We start from the raw sequence: 16,936 nt of genomic DNA, 5'->3' as shown, positions 1-16,936 counted from the left end.
TCACTCCAGCTGCCTCAGAGTAGCTGAATCTTTCTTGGCCCAGTGAGCTATGAGGTCCACTCACCTGCATGGAAGCCAGGCTCTTCCCGTTGCTGGAGTGGAGGGCAAAGCCCTTTCTGCAGGCGGCAGTGCACACCATGCGCCTCGGACCGTCGGAGGTACAGTTGAGGGCAGCAGCGTGAGCCAGCAGAGGCTGTGTGCAGCTCCCCCGGCCTGCACAGGCACCGTAGGCACAGCTGTGGACAAGAGGGAAGGGATCAGCCAGGGGGACCCAACACGTTGCTAGCAAGAAAGGGTCTCTCTCTGGATGTCACCTGCATGGGATGCAAAGCAGATGGCAGATGCCTACAGAGGTGCGCACCTCTTAGCCCCGGCTTCTACCAGGCTTGGAGTCTGCTGATGATGCCAGCGTGGTGCTTGTTCCGAGCTTTGCCTTGACAGGACCTCAGCCCAGCCCCAGGTCAGACTGTACCACAGACCATCACGTCCTCCCAAGCTGCTGAAAGGAGGTATGGCCCAGCAATGCTCCTGCCAAAGTCCACACTTTCTGGTGGAGCTGCTCCAGCTCCTCTGCCCCAGGGCGTGCAAGCTTCATCGCACGGAGCCTACACTCAGCCTAGCACCAAAGGTGCTGGTGCTCCATGTAGGTGAACCAAGAGCATGACAGGAAAGAAAGGACAGGGAGAGGACAAGCAGATGGCATGTTCAGCAAGGCCACACTTCTCCCATGCCCAAAGTGGGAGAGCTGACACTAGAGAGTCCTATCAAGCAACTCTCCTGCGTGCACAAGGAGAAGAGCTACCAACAGCAGTCATTGTAGCACCCTCCTGAGAGGGCTGCAGCTTCTCCAGAAGTAAGGTGGTCTCCACCACACAACAATTTCCCATCTCCAGCATGCTCAAACTGTGCTGGACACTAAATAACTTGTGGCAAGAGGCCTGCTGACAGCTCTGCAGTGCTATAGGTGTCCCCCTGTACATTGCTCTGCTCATACATGAGTGTTGAACGCTGGTATTCAGAGGCAGCAAGAGGGACACAGTCTCAAGTTGTGGCAGGGGAGGTCTGGGCTGGATGTCAGGAGGAAGTTATTGTCAGAGACGGTGATTGGCATTGGAATGGGCTGCCCAGGGAGGTGGTGGAGTCACCATCCCTGGAGGTGTTCAAGAAAAGCTTGGATGAGGCACTTAGTGCCATGGTCAGGTTGCTTGGCCAGGGCTGGGTGCTAGGTTGGACTGGATGAGCTTGGAGGGCTCTTCCAACCTGGTTGATTCTATGATTCTATATCAGCTTCCCAAAGGCAACAAAGTCCAGACAGTGACACTAGGTGCTTCTCCTTGCTTGTAAACTTGGAATCCACACCTCAATTTCAGTCAGCCTCAGCACAAAATAAGGTAAGATGTGCAGAATGGATGGCCAGGATGAGAAGGATTCTGCTGACAGAAGAATGGGTGAGTCCATCTCTTCATTAGACATCAGAGACCACAAAGAGGCTTCACCAACTACAGTGAAATGTTCAGCTGGAGAAGAAATCTCTGCAGACATTGGGAAACCATCCTTGAAGTGTTCATTGGACTGTGCAGTGCTTCCCAGATCCAGCAGCAGGGTTGCAAAAGCTCCATGTCCATGTAGCTAGAGCAAAGTGAGAAGCTAGACATGCTGCAGCTGTCTGTGCCACCCTACTCTTATCACCTTCCCCCTCCACTCTGACAGTCTTCAGCACCTCTGCACTTCCCACAGGCCCAGGCAGCATCTCAAACCTATACATGTTTGATGCCAGGATTAAGACTACCTCAGCAGACACCTGGATGTTAGGAGGAAGTTGTTGTCAGAGAGAGTGATTGGCATTGGAATGGGCTGCCCAGGGAGGTGGTGGAGGCACCGTCCCTGGGGGTCTTCAAGAAAAGCCTGGCTGAGGCACTTAGTGCCATGGTCTGGTTGACTGGATAGGGCTGGGTGCTAGGTTGGACTGGATGATCTTGGAGGTCTCTTCCAACCTGGTTGATTCTATGATTCTATCCAGATCTACAGACTCAGCTGTGGCCACCAAGGTGAGACACAGCTAAAAGGAAGAATTATCCTCCCTGTGCACCACCTGAAGGTCCCAGAAAAGCTTGCAATCTGTCACCCATCCCTTGGTAATCACAGAATCAGGCAGGGTTGGAAGGGACCACAAGGAGCAGACAGTTCCAACCTCCCTGCCATGCCCAGGGACACCCTACCCTAGAGCAGGCTGCCCACAGCCTCAGCCAGCCTGGCCTCAAACACCTCCAGCCATGGGGCCTCAACCACCTCCCTGGCAACCCATTCCAGCCTCTCACCACTCTCATGCTCAACAGATTCCTCCTCACCTCCAGCCTGAATCTCCCCACCTCCAGCTTTGCTCCATTCCCCCCAGTCCTGTCACTCCCTGACAGCCTCAAAAGTCCCTCCCCAGCTTATTAGTAGCCCCCTTCAGATGCTGGAAGGCCACAAGAAGGTCACCTGGGAGCCTCCTCTGCTCCAGCCTGCACAGCCCCAACTCTTTCAGCCTGTGCTCACAGCAGAGCTGCTCCAGGTCACAGGGGCCCACAAGCTTGTCCAGATCCCAAGCCCCAGGCACATCAGCTGTGTGTCCCCTCCCAGGGGAAGCAGAGGAAATCTTTGCCTCTCTCATCCACTTTACTTCTCCAGTCAAGGATGCATGGCTAGAAATGCCACAACCAACACCCAAAAACCCTTAAAAGGAACCTTAGAAAGCACCAGAATCCCTGTGCTGACAGAGCTGTTCAGGGAACATGATGTGCTCTTGACTCTGGACAAGTCCAGCCAGCCAAAGACTCGGTGGAAACCTGCAGGCCAGAGCCCTGCAAGAGCTGGTGGGCACAGGAGGGGACCACAAAGGAGGAGAAGAAGAAAGGGGCTGTTTTTTCAATGCAGACCTGTTTATGAAGTGAGAAATGGTTTCAGGGCAGCTGCTGCAAATTCTTTCACTAGCTTATATTTCCATTTGCTTCCTTTTTAAAGAATTTGGTTTATGAGCAGAGTGTTTGTCAGGTCATTAGCTTCTGAGGGCATCTGGTACCAATTGAAGCCCTCTCCCCTCCCCTCCTGCAGTCACCTTCTCCAGGCAGTTGCTTTGCTCTTTGCCTGTGCCCCCAGCACACGTACACGCACTCCTGCTCACGCCTCCACCTCCCACAGACAGCTGCTGCTCTAAACCTCCTTGAGGCTGTGTTTCTGCACAGAGGATGAGCTTCTCCTCTTCCCATCCCATCCCATCCCATCCCATCCCATCCCATCCCATCCCATCCCCTTCCTTACCAACCACAGGCAGGTGGGGAGATCATAAAATCAACCAGGTTGGAAGAGACCTCCAAGCTCAGCCAGTCCAACCTAGCACTCAGCCCTGGCCAAGCAACCAGACCATGGCACTAAGTGCCTCAGCCAGGCTTGGCTTCAACACCTCCAGGCATGGTGACTCCACCACCTCCCTGGGCAGCCCATTCCAATGCCAATCACTCTCTCTGACAACAACTTCCTCCTAATATCCAGCCTAATGTTGGGAATCACAGAACCATAGGAGGTTAGAGGTTGAAAGGGACCTCAAAAGCTTATCTAGTCCAGTCCCCCTGTCAGAGCAGGATCACCTAGAGTAAGTCACACATCCAGGAATGCATCCAGGTTGGGGTTTGAATGCCTCCAGAGAAGGAGACTCCCTGACCTCTCTGTGCAGCCTGTTCTGGGCTTTGGCATCCTCACAGGGAAGAAGTTTTTCTTTATGTTCACGTGGACCCTCCTCTGTTCTAGCTTGCACTCATTGCCCCTGGTCCTATCCCTGGACATCACTAAGCAGAGCCTGGCTCCATCCCCCTGACACTTGCCCTTCACACCTTTATAAACGTGACTGAGGTCACACCTCAGCCTCTTCCTCTCCAAGCTGAAGAGATTCAGCTCCCTCAAGCCTTTCCTCAAAAGGGAGATGTTCCACTCCATCATCTTTGTGGCTCTGCAGGCCTGGGAGATGAGTGGTGAGCACATCAAGCAGCTGTAGGCTACAGGGTGACCACACCAGGACCCCAAGACATCTGCCTTCATCTGCCCACGGCACTGTGTTGGGTATTGGAGCATGCACTCATTCATTACTGCTCTTTTCAGGCTGGGTGGAGGCAGCTTCTGGGTGAGCAGGCCAGGATGGAGCAGCAATGTTACACTGACTGGGGCAACCCCATTAAGTGGGACAATGCTGTTTGTAAGCAGAAAGGAAGCACTGATCCTTTTCAGCACTACCACACACACCTTGGGTTGCCAGCAGTTTAGAAACCCCAGTGGCCAGGCCAGGATCAAGTAGATCAAGAGAGAGATGAGCAAGTTTCTTACTTTGGCATGTTCCATATGCACACAGGTTAATTGATCATTAGAGATCACCCCAGCTATTTCTTTTCATAGCTCCTGCATGTCCAGACTGGGGCAGACATTCTTCAGCTATAGATATCAGCAACAATGAGCTTTTCTCTTCACCCAAGGTGACTAATTCCCCTTAATACACAGATGCCCACTAGGTAAAGAGCCAATGGCATCCTGGGCTGGCTGAGGAGCAGGACAAGGGAGGTTCTTGTGCCCCTGTGCTCAGCACTGCTCAGGCCACACCTGGAGTGCTGTGTCCAGTTCTGGGCTCCTCCATTCAAGAGAGATGTTGAGGTGCTGAAAGGTGTTTGGAGAAGGGCAGCAAGGCTGGGGAGGGGCCTGGAGCAGAGCCCTGTGAGGAGAGGCTGAGGGAGCTGGGGGTGTGCAGCCTGCAGCAGAGGAGGCTCAGGGCAGAGCTCATTGCTGTCTGCAGCTCCCTGAAGGGAGGCTGTAGCCAGGTGGGGTTGGGCTCTGCTGCCAGGCAAGCAGCAAGAGAAGAAGGGGACAGAGTCTGGAGTTGTGGCAGGGGAGGTCTAGGCTGGATGTTAGGAGGAAGTTGTTGGCAGAGAGAGTGATTGGCATTGGAATGGGCTGCCCAGGGAGGTGGTGGAGTCTCTGTGCCTGGAGGTGTTGAAGCCAAGCCTGGCTGAGGCACTTAGTGCCATGGTCTGATGATTGGCCAGGGCTGGGTGCTAGGTCGGCCTGGCTGAGCTTGGAGGTCTCTTCCAACCTGGTGGATTCTATGATTCTATGAAAAGCAGAGGAGCAAAGCCAAAGGCCATGTGGTCTGGCCCCACCATGACCCACATTCTTCACCAAGGATTGAGTAAAGTGATGGAACCAAAGCGCCGCTCCCGGCTGCTGGAGCAGCCTAACAAAGGCTGGATGAGGAAATGCTGCAGTCAGCCCAGTTCTGATCTCAGCATGAAGGAGTTCTTGCTCCTTTTGATGATAAATGAAATTCCTCTATCACAGCTGCAAACTCCTGCCTTTTCCCCATTTCAGATGCAGGCAGTGTAAGACATTTTTCTGCATCAAACATCCCTAGAAAATGCCCATTCTTATCCCAGCATCTTTTGAAGCTCAAACTAATGATTTGACAACAACACTTTAACAAAATACTAAGGGTTTGGGGCTTTTTTCCCCCTCTTCCCTGTCAGCACCAGCCTGCATCGTTTGTTTGGGGGCTCATCAAACCCCATAACTCACACATCAAACAGTTTCAGAGCTGGGAATTTGTGAAATTCAGCCTAGTGATCATCCTAACTGCTCTGGAGGGAGAGGAGCTTTGTTCTGAAATGGGACCAAATGTATCAACCAGAGCAAAAACTTTTTTCCTTCAGGAGCCTTAATTTCTCTAGAATAAAAGCAGGAGGCCACTGCCAGCAATGCAGCAGGCTGAGTGCTGTGTCCAGTTCTGGGCTCCTCCATTCAAGAGAGATGTTGAGGTGCTGGAAGGTGTCCAGAGAAGGGCAACAAAACTGGTGAGGGGCTTGGAATACAAACCCTGTGAGGAGAGCCTGAGGGAGCTGGGGGTGTGCAGCCTGCAGAAGAGAAGGCTCAGGGCAGAGCTCATTGCTGCTTGCAGCTCCCTGAAGGGAGGCTGTAGCCAGGTGGGGTTGGGCTCTGCTGCCAGGCAAGCGGCATCAGAAGAAGGGGACAGAGTCTGAAGCTGTGCCAGGGGAGGTCTAGGCTGGATGTTAGGAGGAAGTTGTTGGCAAAGAGAGTGATTGGCATTGGAATGGGCTGCCCAGGGAGGTGGTGGTAACACTATCCCTGGAGGTGTCCAAGAAAGGACAGGATGAGGCACTTAGTGCCATGGTCTGGTTGCTTGGCCAGGGCTGGGTGCTAGGTTGGGCTGGGCTGAGCTTGGAGGTCTCTTCCAACCTGCTTGATTCTACGATTGTGGCAACCATGGTAGAGAGATGTTGCTTTGTTGTGACAAACTCTGAGAAGCTGAAATTCCTCATTTTGCAGCAGTTGCAACATGGAACCCAGAAAGTACTGAGGGATCTCCCCAAGTCAAGCTAAGCCAGTCTGACCTCCTCCTATAAGGACAGACTGAAAGAGTTGGGGCTGTGCAGGCTGGAGCAGAGGAGGCTCCCAGGTGACCTTCTTGTGGCCTTCCAGGATCTGAAGGGGGCTACAGAAAAGCTGGGGAGGGACTTTTGAGGCTCTCAGGGAGTGAAAGGACTGGGAGGAATGGAGCAAAGCTGGAGGTGGGGAGAGTCAGAGTGGCTGTGAGGAGGAAGTTGTTGAGCATGAGAGTGGTGAGAGGCTGGAATGGGTTGCCCAGGGAGGTGGTTGAGGCCCCATGGCTGGAGGTGTTTAAGGCCAGGCTGGCTGAGATGAGGACATCTAGGGTACGATGTCCCTCCACATGACAGGGGGGTCGGAACTGGCTGCTCCTTGTGGTCCCTTCCAACCCTGCCTGATTCTGTGATTCCAAGCTAAGCCAAAACCAGTGCAGATGCCTAAAGCAAAACACATCACCCATAAACTGCTGTAGCATCTACCCAGGGAGGTGGTGGAGTCGCCGTCCCTGGAGCTGTTCAAGGCAGGATTGGACGTGGCACTTGGTGCCATGGTTTAGCCTTGAGACTTGTGGTAAAGGGTTGGACTTGATGATCTGTGAGGTCCCTTCCAACCTTGGTGATACTGAGATACTGTGAACCTTGCAACCTGAAGTCCACTGCTCAAAGACCCTTTACCATCAAGCTCCAGCTCTAAGAGGGGAAAATTATGATAAGAAGTTCACCTCGTGGTGCAAACCTTTGGGGAAAGGGAGTTGCTGGAGCTGCTGATGGAAAGGGAAAGGCTTCAGCCAAACCTCCTGCCATTTAACAGCAGCCACTACACGTAAGGAGGTGAAGTCTGGATTGCGGCGCTGAACGCCAGTGAGATAAGCTGTTTACCCCACTGTGGGCTAGCAGAGAAGAGAATAGCTAAGGAATGAGAAAAGGTGTTTTGGAAACACTAGGGAATGTCTTCCTTTGGGTGTGTTTCTCACAGAGGGGAAAGGTCTCACTTTTCCAGGAACCCTGATGGCAACCACGCTTGTGGGAGCAGGCTGCGTGTACAGACCCAGCGGGGGTGACGCTCCTCGATTAGGATCTCCACCGAGGTTGTCATCCCAGGAGGAGATGAGTGCTGCTCTACGTGACTCCCAGAGAAACTTGGCAAAGAGCAGCACCCCTCTGACTCAGCTGCTGCCATCTGCCTCAGCAGCAGAGCAAAAGGCACCAGCGAGATGGCAAAATGACCTGCTGGCCTCTCTGTAACCGTAGCGGCAATGAGAGAAAAAGGGGCAAGAGCAGAACGACCTCAGTCTGTTTATCACAGAATCATAGAATAAAACAGGTTGGAAGAGAGCTCCAAGCTCAGCCAGGCCAACCTAGCACCCAGCCCTGGCCAAGCAACCAGACCATGGCACTAAGTGCCTCAGCCAGGCTTGGCTTCAACACCTCCAGGCACAGCCACTCCACCACCTCCCTGGGCAGCCCATTCCAATGCCAATCACTCTCTCAGCCAGGAACTTCCTCCTAACATCCAGCCTAGACCTCCCCTGGCACAACTCCAGACTGTGTCCCCTTCTTCTGTGGGTGCTTGCCTGGCAGAAGAGCCCAACCCCACCTGGCTACAGCCTCCCTTCAGGCAGCTGCAGACAGCAATGAGCTCTGCCCTGAGCCTCCTCTTCTGCAGGCTGCACACCCCCAGCTCCCTCAGCCTCTCCTCACAGGGCTCTGCTCCAGGACCCTCCCCAGCTTCATTGCCCTTCTCCAAACACCTTCCAGCACCTCAACATCTCTCTGCAATTCAGGAGCCCACAACTGGACACAGCACTCAAGGGGTGGCCTGAGCAGTGCTGAGCACAGGGGCAGAAGAACCTCCCTTGTCCTGCTGCCCACACTGCTCCTGAGCCAGCCCAGGATGCCATTGGCTCTGCTGCCCACCTGGGCACACTGCTGCCTCAGCTTCAGCTCCTCTCTCCCAGCACCCCCAGCTCCCTCTCTGCCTGCCTGCTCTCAGCCACTCTGGCCCCAGCCTATAGTGCTGCTTGGGGTTGTTATGGCCAAAGTGTGGCCAAAGGGGCAGAATAACCTCCCTTGTCCTGGTGTCCTCCCTCACCAGCTTCATTGCCCTCCTCTGCCCTTCTCCAGCATCAAACACCTGCTGTGTCCTGCCCTGGAGGTAGCTTCAGTTGATCAGCAAAAGCCATGATCTCCATTTTCCCCCCCAGCCTGCCAAGCACGTGGAGCCCCTTGAAGATGAGAAGATGCTAGGGGCATACCAAGCTGTCACATATTTATTGTTCTGGCACTGAGCCTCTGTAGAATGCAGTCAGGACACCTCACTGCTCTCTTGCTTTTGCTACTCTCCCTGTCTGGGGTTATTTTGGGAAAGTACATGCACGTAGTGGGTAGGAACCAGGCTGGGCACGTGCAGATGGCCACTTCTTGACAGGGAGAACCTGCTCTCCTCTGGTCTTTTACTGCTCAATGTCTCTCAGCCTCTGCAGATTTTACATTCCTGGGGTTTCCATAAGAATTTTTTTTACCCTCCAGTCTCTCCCTCTGCTCTGCTGAGACCCCACCTGCAGTACTGCATCCAGTTCTGGAGCCCCTGGGACAGGAGGGATGTGGAGATGCTGGAGTGTGTCCAGAGCAGGGCCAGGAGGATGCTCAGAGGCTGCAGCAGCTCTGCTGTGAGCACAGACTGAAAGAGTTGGGGCTGTGCAGGCTGGAGCAGAGGAGGCTCCCAGGTGACCTTCTTGTGGCCTTCCAGCATCTGAAGGGGGCTACAAAAACGCTGGGGAGGGACTTTTGAGGCTGTCAGGGAATGACAGGACTGGGGGGAATGGAGCAAAGCTGGAGGTGGGGAGAGTCAGGCTGGAGGTGAGGAGGAAGCTCTTCACCATGAGAGTGGTGAGAGGCTGGAATGGGTTGCCCAGGGAGCTGGTTGAGGCCCCATGGCTGGAGGTGTTTAAGGCCAGGCTGGCTGAGGCTGTGGCCAGGCTGCTCTAGGGTAGGGTGTCCCTACCCATGGCAGGGGGGATCAGAACTGGATGATCTGTCTGATCCCTTCCAAGCCTGATTCTATGATTCAGTTCTAGGCCCCTCCATTCAAGAAGGAGAGGGAACTGCTTGAGAGAGCCCAGTGCAGAGCCACAGAAATGATAAAGGGAGTGGAACATCTTCCATAGAAGGAGAGACTGAGGGAGCTGGGAGGAGCTCAGCTTGGAGGAGCCCAAGAGGTGACCTCATTAATGTTGATAAATATGTGAAGGTGAGTGCCAGGAGGCTGAAGCCAAGCTCTGCTTGGTTATGCCAGGTGGCAGTGATTGGCATTGGAATGGGCTGCCCAGGGAGGTGGTGGAGTCATCATCCCTAGAGTGTTGAAGCCAAGCCTGGCTGAGGCACTTAGTGCCATGGTCTGGTTGCTTGGCCAGGGCTGGGTGCTAGGTTGGCCTGGCTGAGCTTGGAGGTCTCTTCCAACCTGTCTGAGTCTATGATTCTCTGAGAGGACAAGAGGCAATGGGTGGAAGCTGAGGCATAGGAAGTTCCATGAAAGCAGGAGTAAGAACTTTTTCCCCTGTGAGGGTGACAGAAGGCTGGGCCAGGCTGCCCAGGGGGCTTGTGGAGTCTCCCTCTGTGCAGATACTCCAGACTTGCCTGGATGCATTCCTGTGTGATCTGGCATAGGTAATCCTGCAGTGGCAGGGGGTTGGATTGGGTGATCTCTTCAAGAGGTCCCTTCCAACCCCTCCCATTCTGTGACTCTGTGAAGCACCAGGAACACAGAATTATTTTCAAGGATGAGAAACTGTAACTGACAAAACCACATCAGTTGGCTGGGGCCTTAAAAGCCTCTCTGTACATAACAGTGCTGCTACTAGGAGGAAACCAAGCACGTTTCAGGTGGATGTTGATCTTTTTAATGGAAGGCTGAGAATAATATTTATATGCTGACTGACCAAGCCTTATGTCTCTGTATAACTCACACATGCACTTAAAAGGTGTGTGTGGGGCAATCCAAACCAAGAAATGAAGAGTGTAAAGCAAGTGGAAGATCTTCATGGCTTCCAGAGCTCTACATAAATCAACTGGACCATGAGCCACAAGCTTCCAGCCACACACACACAAATTCATTCACAGTCAGGGGTGTTTGTCCAGCCAGGGCCACAAGCAGAAGAAAAATGGCAGTAGCAGTGATGTGCTGACCCTAGCCAAAGCCTTTTGCTCTTGAGGTCTCCACAGCTTCAGCAAACCTTGGACCCAACAAATAAAGACTGGATGAGGCACTCAGTGCCATGGTCTAGTTGACTGGCTAGGGCTGGGTGCTAGGTTGGACTGGATGATCTTGGAGGTCTCTTCCAACCTGGTTGATTCTATGATTCTATGATTCTAAGATTCTATAAAAGCAGTGTTCGCCAGGGGTGAGGTTTGAGTAACTGCCTGAAGCAGAGCCCTGGATGGGGAATGTTTGTAACTTCAGGGAGCCTGGGATCCAAAAGCAGAGCCAAGCTTGGCAGGTCTGGCTGTCATCAGCCCCTCCAGGACTGAGCTGAGCACCATCCTTGGCTCAGTGCTGCTGCTTGGCAGGCTCAGCTTGATTTGTTTAGTCTCTTTTGGATGACAGTCCTGCCCTGTCCCTTTGCCAGAGGACCTGCACGGAGAGCAGCCTCCTCTGCAGACACTACCTCTCCTCTGCAGCTTGCTGAAGACAGGCAGCTGCCTGCCAGTGTGCACATCCACTGGTGACAGCATCAGTGCTGCTACTGTTGATAGTGCTGTGTTACAGCAGGGGCAGCATGAGACCTGGCCAGGAGCCTGGGGTAGGTGGGGAGAAAACATGGAGGAGAGAAGGATGAGGAGGAAAGCCTTGCCCTCACCTGCTGCACTGTAAGAAAGACTGCAATGGGTGGAGGTGGAGCTTGTGAAGCATAAAGAATCATAGAATCAACCAGGCTGGAAGAGAGCTCCAAGCTCAGCCAGTCCAACCTAGCACTCAGCCCTATCCAATCAACCAGATTATAGCACTAAGTGCCTCAGCCAGGCTTGGCTTCAACACCTCCAGGGATGGCAACTCCACCACCTCCCTGGGCAGCCCATTCCAATGCCAATCACTCTCTCTGCCAACAACTTCCTCCTAACATCCAGCCTAGACCTCCCCTGGCACAACTCCAGACTCTGTCCCCTTCTTCTCTTGCTGCTTGCCTGGCAGCAGAGCCCAACCCCACCTGGCTACAGCCTCCCTGCAGGTAGTTGTAGACAGCAATGAGCTCTGCCCTGAGCCTCCTCTGCTGCAGGCTGCACACCCCCAGCTCCCTCAGCCTCTCCTCACAGGGCTCTGCTCCAGGACCCTCCCCAGCCTTGCTGCCCTTCTCCAAACACCTTCCAGCACCTCAACATCTCTCTTGAATTGAGCAGCCCAGAACTGGACACAGCACTCCAGGTGTGGCCTGAGCAGTGCTGAGCACAGGGGCAGAAGAAGCTCCCTTGTCCTGCTGCAAACACTGCTCCTGAGCCAGCCCAGGATGCCACTGGCTCTGCTGCCCATCTGGGCACACTGCTGGCTCGTGTTCAGCAGTAGCAGTACCTCTCAGTGGCAGCTCCTCATCCTGGTTTTCCCAGCAGGAAGCAGCCCTTTTACATGATTTTGTACAAAGTCATGGACTCAGAGGATTGTTTGGGTTGGAAGGGGCCTTGAAAGATCATCCAGTTCAGCCTCCTGCAGTCACCAGGGACACCAACTAGAGCAGGATGGGCAGAGCCTGACCTGAAATGGTTCCAGAGATGGAGAATCTGCCACCTCCCTGGGCAATCTGGGCCACTGTCTCACCATTCTCAGTGTCAAAAATGTCTCCCTTCAACCCAGTCTAAATCTCCTTCTTTCAGTCTAAGCCAGACCATCCCTGGTCCTGTCACAACAGGCCCTGCTCAAATCTGTGTTGCTGCCTCCTCCCTCCCATGGATAAATAAATCAAGACTCACTGCAGTGGATTTTCCAACAACACCTCAAAAGCCACCTGAGAATAGTCCTGGAAGTCATAAAGAGCAGAAAAAAACCTCCAGAACTGAAGCAGAAAGGAGAGAGGACCTCTGAGTGTCTCTGAAGTGCCCTGAGGAGACCATACCTGTAGTGCTGCTGGCCAGGTCCCTCCGTGTGCGGCAGGAGGCAGGTGGTGAGGTCGGAGGAGCCAGGATGAGCTGAGGTCCGCAGTGCCAGGGCTGCAATGCCCACCAGGGGGGAGGAAAAGCTCAGCAGCACCGAAGCAGCCCAATAGGATGAGTCCTTCTGGCTGTGGGTCACATTGATGACAAGGGGGTTGTGCTGGCATGAGAGCTCATACATCCCTGTGACACAGGGCAAAGAAAGAAGTCACTCACTCACGAGCAGGGACACTGCCCTAGCTGTGCTTTTAGTCACAGAACCAGGCAGGGTTGGAAGGGACCACAAGGAGCAGCCAGTTCCAACCCCACTGCCATGCCCAGGGACACCCTACCCTAGAGCAGGCTGCACACAGCCTCAGCCAGCCTGGCCTCAAACACCTCCAGCCATGGGGCCTCAACCACCTCCCTGGGCAACCCATTCCAGCCTCTCACCACTCTCAGGCTCAACAACTTCCTCCTCACAGCCAGGCTGACTCTCCCCACCTCCAGCTTTGCTCCATTCCCCCCAGTCCTGGCACTCCCTCACAGCCTCAAAAGTCCCTCCCCAGCTTTTTTGTAGCCCCCTTCAGATCCTGGAAGGCCACAAGAAGGTCACCTGGGAGCCTCCTCTGCTCCAGACTGCACAGCCCCAACTCTTTCAGTCTGTGCTCACAGCAGAGCTGCTGCAGTCTCTGAGCATCCTCCTGGCCCTGCTCTGGACACTCTCCAGCATCTCCACAGCCCTCTTGTCCCAGGGGCTCCAGAACTGGATGCAGTACTGCAGGTGGGGTCTCAGCAGAGCAGAGCAGAGGAGGAGAATCACCTCCCTGGCCCTGCTGGCCACACTTCTGCTGCTGCAGCCCAGGCTCTGCTTGGCTTTCTGGGCTGCAAGTGCACACTGCTGGCTCCTGTTCAGCTTCTCCTCCAGCAGCACCCCCAAGTGCCTCTCCTCAGGGCTGCTCTCCAGCCACTCACTGCCAAGCCTGGATGTATGCTTGGCATAGCATCCACCCAGATGCAGGACCTTGCACTTGCTCTTGTTGAACCTCCTGAGCTTGGCTTGTGCCCACCTCTGCAGCCTGTGCAGGTCCCTCTGGATGGATCCTGCCCTCCAGCCTGGCTGCTGCACCACACAGCTTGGTGTGGGCAACAAACAAGCAGCAAAGTTGCTGAGGCTGCATTCAATGCCTCTGTCCATGGCACCCACAAAGGTGTTAAACAAGACTGGTGCCAGGACTGATCCCTGAGGGTCTCTGCTTGCCACTGGCCTCCACTTGGCCATGGAGCTTTAACAGCCACTCTTTGGGTGTGACCCTCAATATTGACATTTATACCCTCTGCTTCCCAAGCTGTTTTGCTGGGGGGGGGGGTGGGGAAGCAGAAGATGTTGCAAGAGAGAATAGGGGACAGCAGCAGCACCACCAAAACGAGAGACATCAGCAGAGGTGAGGTGCTCCTGCTGGGCCAGCACAGACTGCTGCTGCAGCCTCGGGGCTGCTCACCCAAGGAGTGGTTCAGCCCATCCACGTCGCTCAGCTGGACAGCGACCCTCGGCTTGTGCTGGCTGCTTGGGACGGTGCCATCAGCGGCCAGGAAGAGCAGGAGGGAAGCAGGCACTGCAGGTTTCTCAAAGCACACCTAGGCAGGAGGACAAAAGAGACCTTTAGAGCATGGATACAAAATACACTAAGCAAGAGGGAAGAGAAGGAGGGAGTGTGGGGAAAGAACAGTCAAGGACTGCAGATGTGCAGGCAGCAAATGGGTGGGAAGAGAGAAGAGGCAAGAAACAGTGCAGGAGGACAGTCCCTTCCTTCCTAATCATGCAACTCTTATGGCTGGAAGAGACTTCTAAGATACAGAGTCCAAACCCAGAACTGCCAGGTCACCACTGAACCCAGTCCCTCAGCACCACACCTCCACAGCTTTTCTGTCCCTCCAGGGATGGGGACTCCACCACTGCCCTGGGCACTCTCTTCCAGGGCATGGCAACCCTTTCAGGTTAGAAATTGTTCCTCATGTCCAGCCTAAACCTCTGCTGGTCCAACTTGAGGGTGTTTGTTCTCATCCTATCACTTGTTGCTTTGGAGAAGAGGCCAATCCATACCTGGCCCCAACCTCCTTTCAGGGAGTTGTAGAGAGTGAGGAGGTCTCCTTTCAGGCTCCCATTCTCAGGATGAAACAACCCCTGTTTTGTTAGCTGCTCTTCACAAGATTTGTGCTCTAGACCCTTCACCATCTTTGCTGCCCTTCTCTGGACACACTCCAGCCCCTCAATGTCCTTCTCATAGTGACAGGCTCAAAACTGAAGCCAGTATTCAAGGTGTGGCCTCACCAGTGTCCAGTACAGAGGGGCAAACATAGAATCAGCCAGGTTGGAAGAGACCTTCAAGCTCAGCCAGGCCAACCTAGCACCCAGCCCTGGCCAATCAACCAGACCATGGCACTAAGTGCTTCATCCAGGCTTGTCTTCAGCACCTCCAGTCCTGCTGGACACATTATTCCTGATATAGACTAGGATGCCATTGATCTCCTTGGCCACCTGCACACACTGCTAGTTCATCTTCAGCCAGCTATTGACCTACACCCCCAAAATGCTCTCATTAATCTTCCCAAAGTGTGGCAATCCTGCAGCTCCCTGAAGGGAGGTTGTAGCCAGGTGGGGTTGGTCTCTTCTGCCAGGCACCCAGCAACAGAACAAGGGGACAAAGTCTCAAGCTGTGCCAGGGGAGGCCTAGGCTGGATGTTAGGAGGAAGTTGTTGGCAGAGAGAGTGATTGGCATTGGAATGGGCTGCCCAGGGAGGTGGTGGAGTTGCTGTGCCTGGAGGTGTTGAAGCCAAGCCTGGATGAGGCACTTAGTGCCATGGTCTGGTTGCTTGGCCAGGGCTGGGTGCTAGGTTGGCCTGGCTGAGCTTGGAGGTCTCTTCCAACCTGGTTGACTCTATGATTTATGGCATCTTTCCAGCTTCCACATTCTATGTTCTTAAAACTGAGCAACACCTGACTGAGCCCCAGACACCCCCTTCTGTGTCCTTTTGACTTGAGAGAGAACCAGGCTCTGAGTCCCATCTCATCTGGTGATGACTGGGGCAAGGGAGGCAGCCAGAGAGGCACAGCTGCCAGCTCTGCCACCAAAACATGCCCATTAACACCCAACAAAACCCAAAGGAATGTCCCCACTGCCCAGAGTGACTGCAAACTGTGTCCATCAGCCAACACATGGGAATATTTGTGGGAAGAAGTCCTGTCTGCTAGGAGAGCTGACAGCTCCCCACTTGCCTACAGCCCCCAAGGCTAAAAGAGGCAGCTGGGAAACCTGTGGCATCAGTCAAGGCAGGACAGATGTTCTCTGGAAGGAAGAAGAGAGAAATGTTTTTCTCCCCCACCCTGGTGCCCCCCACCCAGTGCCAAGATACGTTTTGACCAAGATCCACCCTGTGGAGTGTTTTTGTTGAACACCAGCAGGAAGGGAAGGCAGAAATTCAAGCCAAAGGTGTATTTTGGAGGAGGACAAGTCCCAGCTGGCTGGGCACAGCCCAAGGAGCAGGCTGTGAGAGAAGGGGACAACCTCCTGACTCGTGATGGCAGCATAGCCTCGAGGTGGCTCATGCCACATCACACATTGCTCACGCAGGAGTAAAGACCTTGGCCTTCAGCCCAGGATTCCCACCCTGCAGGGAGGTATTCAGCAGCAAACAGCCCATCAGCAAGTCCCCACCTCTGCCAGGGCCTGCTTTCATGTAGGGCTCACCTGGCTGCAAGGTGTGGGCCAGGATACTCAGAGATTTGTTTGGTACATTCCCACTGTCTCCCTTGGTGAGAAAAGTAGGAGGAGAAAGGAAGAGAAACAGGAAAGGATAGCAGGAAGAGAAGAAAGGGAGGTTCTCCTTCCTCTAAGACTTGATCTTAGAGGTCTTTTCTGACCCTAATCATGGAATCAACCAGGCTGGAAGAGACCTCCAAGCTCAGCCAGGCCAACCTAGCATCCAGCCCTGCCCAAGCAACCAGACCATGGCACTAAGTGCCTCAGCCAGGCTTGGCTTCAACACCTCCAGGCACAGAGACTCCACCACCTCCCTGGGCAGCCCATTCCAATGCCAATCACTCTCTCTGTCAGGAACTTCCTCCTAACATCCAGCCTAGACCTCCCCTGACACAACTTCAGACTCTGTCCCCTTCTTCTGTTGCTGCTTGCCTGGCAGCAGAGCCCAACACCACCTGGCTACAGCCTCCCTTCAGGCAGCTGCAGACAGCAATGAGCTCTGCCCTGAGCCTCCTCTGCTGCAGGCTGCACACCCCCAGCTCCCTCAGCCTCTCCTCACAGGGCTCTGCTCCAGGACCCTCCCCAGCCTTGCTGCCCTTCTCCAAACACCTTCCAGCACCTCAACATCTCTCTGGAATT

At 54.2% G+C, this 16,936-nt stretch overlaps 1 protein-coding gene across 1 annotated transcript in view; it reads right to left on the bottom strand.

Moving 5' to 3' along the window:
• Nucleotides 1-16,936, bottom strand: part of PAPPA2 (pappalysin 2) — a 132,632-nt gene that overhangs the window by 53,732 nt on the left and 61,964 nt on the right. Inside the window, exons 12-14 of the mRNA XM_064148125.1 lie at nucleotides 14,039-14,174; nucleotides 12,521-12,740; nucleotides 65-236 (exon numbers count right to left, since the gene is read on the bottom strand). Of these exons, the coding sequence (XP_064004195.1) occupies nucleotides 65-236; nucleotides 12,521-12,740; nucleotides 14,039-14,174 (528 nt within the window). The remainder of the gene's footprint in view (nucleotides 1-64; nucleotides 237-12,520; nucleotides 12,741-14,038; nucleotides 14,175-16,936) is intronic.

This window comes from Pogoniulus pusillus, chromosome 8 (genome assembly GCF_015220805.1).
Source record: "Pogoniulus pusillus isolate bPogPus1 chromosome 8, bPogPus1.pri, whole genome shotgun sequence".
NCBI classification, from domain to species: domain Eukaryota; kingdom Metazoa; phylum Chordata; class Aves; order Piciformes; family Lybiidae; genus Pogoniulus; species Pogoniulus pusillus.
This window is presented reverse-complemented; position numbering and strand designations above follow the sequence as displayed.